The 5,897-nt window shown below is 47.1% G+C and overlaps 1 protein-coding gene across 1 annotated transcript in view; it reads left to right on the top strand.

The window, feature by feature from the left end:
• Nucleotides 1-5,897, top strand: part of PBX3 (PBX homeobox 3) — a 22,604-nt gene that overhangs the window by 7,562 nt on the left and 9,145 nt on the right. The window contains exon 4 of the mRNA XM_085300513.1: nt 1,481-1,616. Coding sequence (XP_085156639.1) covers nt 1,481-1,616 — 136 coding nt within the window. The remainder of the gene's footprint in view (nt 1-1,480; nt 1,617-5,897) is intronic.

The following is a 5,897-nucleotide window of genomic DNA, read 5'->3' on the forward strand; positions in this document are numbered from 1 at the left end:
GCAGGATGCGTGCAAGGGGCATGCAAGCACCCCCTGACAGGGGGCCGCTTGGCTGGGCTGTGGGGAAAGCCAACACCTTTGCACCAGTCTGAGCCAGCAGCTCTCCAGTTCTCAGCATTGCTTTTGGAGCTCAGCACCATTCTGAGCAGACAGCCAGCTCCTAAAGGAAGCTGGAGCTGTTGAGCATTTCCTTTCCTCATGCTGCTTCACAACTGGCAAGTCCAGCCGAGTGCTCACAGCTTCCAACGCTCGCAAGTGGTTTGAAGAGCAGCTTTCCCATTCCTGGGGATGCCACCTGGCAAGCAGGCGCTGGTGCAGCAAGAGATGACTAGAGAGCGATAGGAGAGAGCAGCTGCCTGCAGATATTGAGCTCTTTCTAAAGGGCAGAAATAGACAGGAACTGGGAAAAGCCAGTTTTCTTTGGAAGCTAAGATGACCTGGGATGTTGGCCCCAGCAGCATCCCTCTTTGCAGAACACCACTGCCACATGCAGGACTCTGGCAGCTAGCTGAGCCAGAGAGGCTGAACTGAACCTCTGAGCCTGGAGGAGCAACCAGACACCACACAGAGCCTCCCTCCAGCAACTAGCTCATGCTTCACACCTGAAAGCTGTGAGGAGCTAAACAAGAGCAAAATAATTTTATTAACAAGGAGGTCACTGGCAGGTGTGGCAAATTAGGGTAATTACAAACAGTTGGAGGAAATGTCTATGGAGAGCTCCAGTAACTGCAAAGGTAAAGCTTGCAGATGCACATTTTAAAGTGATTTCTTTAAAAAGGAGGAAGGTAAATAAGGCAAAATGAGCGGAAGCACAGTAATGAGATAAACACAGCTCTAGGGAGAGAGCCTGCCTGCTCCAGGATACAGTGTAGTTAGCAGCATCGTGATACTCGTGGAGCAGAGCGCTGGGGGATTGCCGCTTGGCTGCCTGCTGGCCTAAGGCGCAGGCAGTTTGATTGCAACCAGCCCGGAGGGGAAGGGCGCTCTGAAGGAGATGTTTAACCAGTGCTTTCGAGAGGGTGTTCTTGGGGAGAAGAGAGCTGCTGGAGGGAAAGGCCGCTGCAGCTGGGCAGGCGCAAGCGCTGTAGCCCGGTGCAGCGGGAAGGCGGCAYGGAGCCGCGTGCGCGGCCAGACGCGCTGCTGCCGCTCCGCCGCCCGCATTTGCTGGGGCGCGCGCCGGGGCAGCGCGCCTGGAGAGCCTTCTGCTTTGGGCGAGGCGCCGCGGAGGGGAGCGCGCCTCGGCGGGCRCCCTGCGGCGCGTCCCCGGCCCCCTCGTCGGCAGGGGGTTGTCCGGGGGGGCTCAGCCGCGGCAGCCCCGAGGGCGGCGCGGGACGGGTGGCACGGGACCCGTGCGCGGGGCAGCGCCGCGGGGCAGCACCGCTCCGGTCGCCTCGCCGGCCGCCGCGGGGTGAAGGCGCCCGGGCTGGCCCCGGAGCGGCGGCCGCGTCCCTAACGGGCGTGCTTCCCTCCTTCCTTTCAGACGGAAAAGGCGCAACTTCAGTAAACAAGCCACAGAAATCCTGAACGAGTATTTTTACTCCCACCTCAGTAACCCTTACCCCAGTGAAGAAGCCAAAGAAGAGCTGGCGAAGAAGTGCAGCATCACGGTATCGCAGGTAGGGAGCGGGGCGGGAGCCCGGGGCAGCGGGGCCCTGGCGCGGGGGGCCCCTGCCCCGCACGCCTCCCTAACGCCTTTAAAACTAAACCCTCGGCGGTAAAGAGGGGCGAAGCCCGGCAGGTCGGGGGCACGAGGCCACGCTCTGCAGGAAGGAGTGTGCCGGCGGGATGCTGGGGATGAAAGAACGCAGTGTGAAGAACGTATATCCATTGAAGTAAAGTGGATATAATGTTAGCATTCTGCTCTGATACCAGATTTCTCTCTCTGTATAGTCAGGCTCTCAGATAGCTGAGCTGTATTGTCTGTTATAAATTCATTAGAACTTTCCATTATTTCAGGGAAAAGCCACTTTATTGACAAATACATAATCTATTTTTATAGACTAGAATTTCTTTGATTGGTTGAAGTCTTTTTTTTCTAAGTCAACTTCTCAGTATTAGGGAGGTGACAAGAGTGGTTTCTGTGAGCAAAAATGTACTAGGCAAACTGGCCCTTCTTATCATATGTAACATGTTACTGTAATGAAAGAAAAAACAGTCATCAAAAATGCGCGCCTTTGTTGGCCGAGGCTCCACTTCCCATATAGACCCGAATATATCTTACAGCTTCGGACTGTTTTCTCGCAGTGATGGTCTGGTCTATGACACTGTTACATCAAGTTTTCCTTCACTGTTTACCTCATCAGATAGTTCAGAAAGAAAAATAACACTTCTCAKTTCCACTGCCTTTCTTGTGTTTTCTACATCTGATAGAAAACCAAACTACTCCCACAGCAAATCTGGCTCTTGCGCTTTGGCAAAGGTTGTCACTTGGGTTGCAGAAAAGAAAGTTCAATAAGAATTTCCAAGTKTTCTGGCCACCCTGGTGCCCGCTTGCGAGTGCTGGAGTGCCACCTCCTTCCCGCCCCAATCAGCGCTGCTTATCAATATTTCAGGTCCTTCAGAGAAGTAATGCCTGCGGCTAATGTGTTAACTATTAACAACTGCAGGCTGCAGTACTGCCATTATTAGCAACACAGTCGTTAGCTTTATAATTAAAACCTGAGTTGTGATTTACTTTATTGAAACCGTGAAAAATTCTGGTACTTTATTGAAGACTTCCAAGTGAAACCTTCTCCGAAAAAAAACTACCTAGCACACCCAAATCTGATACGATTTAGCTCACTTTGGATGTGGGGCAGCTCTCTGGGGAGCCTGCAGGCAGTGCTGCATGCTGTCTTGGATATGTGGCACAATCTTAAATCTTCAGAGTATGTAAATGCCTGGCCAGCTTGGTCCAGAGCCCTACATCTTGCTGTTGGTATTAGTCTTCTTGGTGCAGGGTAGTTTATAGCAATGCCTCCRTGAAGCGGTGCTCAGAAATCTATCCACGTGAGCAAAGGCAGCCTGCTGCATAATTAGGAGAGCAAGATCCATCAAGATCAGGTTGGAAAAATTGTTTTAAATAACCACTGAAAGTTCTTTGACTCTGCTGGCAAAAGGCAATTGGAGAAAAAGATGCACCGTGGCAGTAAGTGTGACTGACCTGCTGGTGAGATGTTTGCTGTGTGCTCAAGGGATGGTGCCTTGTGYCTGGCAGAGGAGGTGTCAGTGATTCTGGAGAGCGGACTGGTTTAAAAAAAAGCTGGATCTAGATATGCCTGAAGTGACTGAAGGAAATAAGATGGAACATTTGAGAAGCCGTAACTGATGATTTCTAGTGCTAATATATCTGATTTCTTTCTTAATTGGTTGGTTGATAAGACTGAATGTATAGGTTGTAGAATGAAATGAAAAAACAGGCAGATGGTCCAGAAATGTAGCAGCAGCAGTGAGCCTGTGACATGGATATAGGTTTCTCTCTTTAATATTTGATAGGAGTGTGTGTTAGTTGTTTCTTGAATCCATTAGGAAGTCYGGGTGAGTGATGGGAGTAGCTGTGTTGCATCCTCTGCACAACTGTTAACAGCATCCTGGGTTTCGAAGGGTGACATTTTCCAGCCAAACAGTAAGGACAGCGTTAATCACAGAACCTGGGCATTAGCTTCCATAGATGCAGATTTGGGGCCATGAACAGAGCTTCAGTCTCGCAGGAGTATTATAAATGGCTAGAAAAAGCTCCAGATGATGAGAAAGCTTGAAAACTGGGCAATGTATCATCTAATGGGAGAGGAGCATGTATGGGAGAGGGAGTGACTGTGTTCAGCTGGCTTGCTTAAGTTCCTGATAGATCTGCTGTCACAGCTAGAAAATGTGAATACTACAGATATCCTATTCTTTGGTTTTCAAAGGCATTTCCAAAGGCCATGTGGCAGGACTGTAGGATTACTTGATATTTACTAGGTCGAACAGGGCTGAAGTTGTCTTTTTTCATACTGAAAAATGTGTATATTTGTGAGGCCATCTAGCAGAGACGCTCTGAGCGTGTACTGTAAAATAGTGCAGCGCACACAGCTGTAGTGTTTGGCAGCAAAAGTCAGAGGATATAATCCAGAAATCTGGGGTAAATTGAGCAGTCATTTAAAATACTGGCAGGAGTAGCTTGCATGGGATAAGCAATGGCATCGAAGTGCAAGGCTGATCTACGCCTTGCACAGGGCTCTTACGAAAAATCTCCAAGTACATGTGTTTGCAGCCTTGACCAGGAGTCTCTCAGACTTGCCTTTGCTGGCACTATGTCCTATWTACCTCTCATGTTACAAAGGCCCTGGAAGTGCAAAGAGCTGGAAAATGAAAGAAATATCTGTTAATGGAAAGCTTTCCAAACTCCTAAAGGTTTTGGTTCATGTTTGACGGAGAGGCTTTGTCCTTTTTCCAGCTGATCTAGACATCCCTTGTAGCCTCTTCTAGTGAGGATCCAAGATATTTCTTTCTTGTACTGTTAGTAGCTTGTAAATGCTGGGGGTWGATTCATGGCAGAATGTTTTCTTCCTCAAACACTTAATTAGTAAGTATTTTGGGTCGTCCTCCCCCTGGATTAAGCAGCTCACTGGAGATCTTCCTGCCATAGCACTTTACAGAGCTGCAAAGAAAATTGTCTCCTAGAATCATTTAGTTGCAGATAGGAGATAGATGGTCTCAGTTTTGATATCAATGTTTAAAGTAATATGTAGAGAAGGTTTTTCACGAAAAGCATGAAGACGAACTATTTATTAAGATGAACACCCTGCACAATTTCATTTTTAAGAGTATGGAAAAGGTAATTCTAGGGGAAAAAAATGCCCTTAACAGGGAACATCGTCGGCTGTAATTTAGAACTACCCGATCAGCACGTGTTTGAGGGAGATAAACTGTATCATCTGTTCTCTCCTTACCATGGCTGCAAGGCTGATGTTTTATACTTTTGCAGATGAGCCTCTTTCAGGGTGTCATGAACAACTATCAGTCTATCATATGGGCTATAGAAAGGGCATAGTCATTGCTGAAAGCATGTCAACAGCCATAAAATTTTTCACTGCTTCAAACAAAAGAAGAATGTGCTTGACAAGAGAATATATTTATTTTATTTTATTTTTTTTTTTAAGAATGCGGAAGCTAGGTTTCAATGCCCCACTTCGCAGCCCCACTTCTAAGTCTGTGTGTTGGTTTCTTTTTTCCTTTTCTTTTCTTTTCTTTTTTTTTTATTTCCTTTTTTGTAAGCATGTGGACTGGAAGAGCTGTAGATTTAGAGGCTCTGACCCTTTTCTTCATATGGGAGCCAAAAAAAGATACAAACTTAAATATATATATATTCTAGAGGTAAAGTTATTAGCTATAGAACATATCCCATGAAAGTTCCACATATATTTCTGAAATTTCCTATTTTTAGCATCTAAATAGGTGCAGAACRCAAACCATGCTAGGAATATTTGGAGGCATGATGGAAAACTTTGTGATCCGTAAATATTTTAGCTCACTGATTTCAACAGTGAYGCTCCTGTGTCAGCTGCCGCTTTTGCAGCGCAAGCGCTGATTTATCCCACAAAATCAGCCAGTGCAGAGACAAGGCAGGCCTGCCCCGTCCCAAATCCTCCACGAGGCATCTTGATGATTTCAGTAATAATTTATTGTCTTTTTATTTAACATTGTAATTAACATGATAAATAAGTGCAACAGTATTGTTTGAAATGCAATATACAATTAAGCCCAATTAATTAATTGGCCTTCAGTGATCAGGAGGAGAAAGATGTTCATTGTTTTTTCACGTGAAGAGATAGTTTGTTTTAATGAAAAATGCATTACGAAGCTGCTCGCGACCGAGGTGACTTGGCGCCAGGCTGCCCGGGAGCCCCGCGCGCCCCAGCCCTGGCTCCGGGCGCGCT

This window comes from Rhea americana, unplaced genomic scaffold (genome assembly GCF_003343005.1).
Source record: "Rhea americana isolate MKP2758 unplaced genomic scaffold, rheAme1 scaffold_164, whole genome shotgun sequence".
In the NCBI taxonomy this organism is placed as follows: Eukaryota; Metazoa; Chordata; class Aves; order Rheiformes; family Rheidae; genus Rhea; species Rhea americana.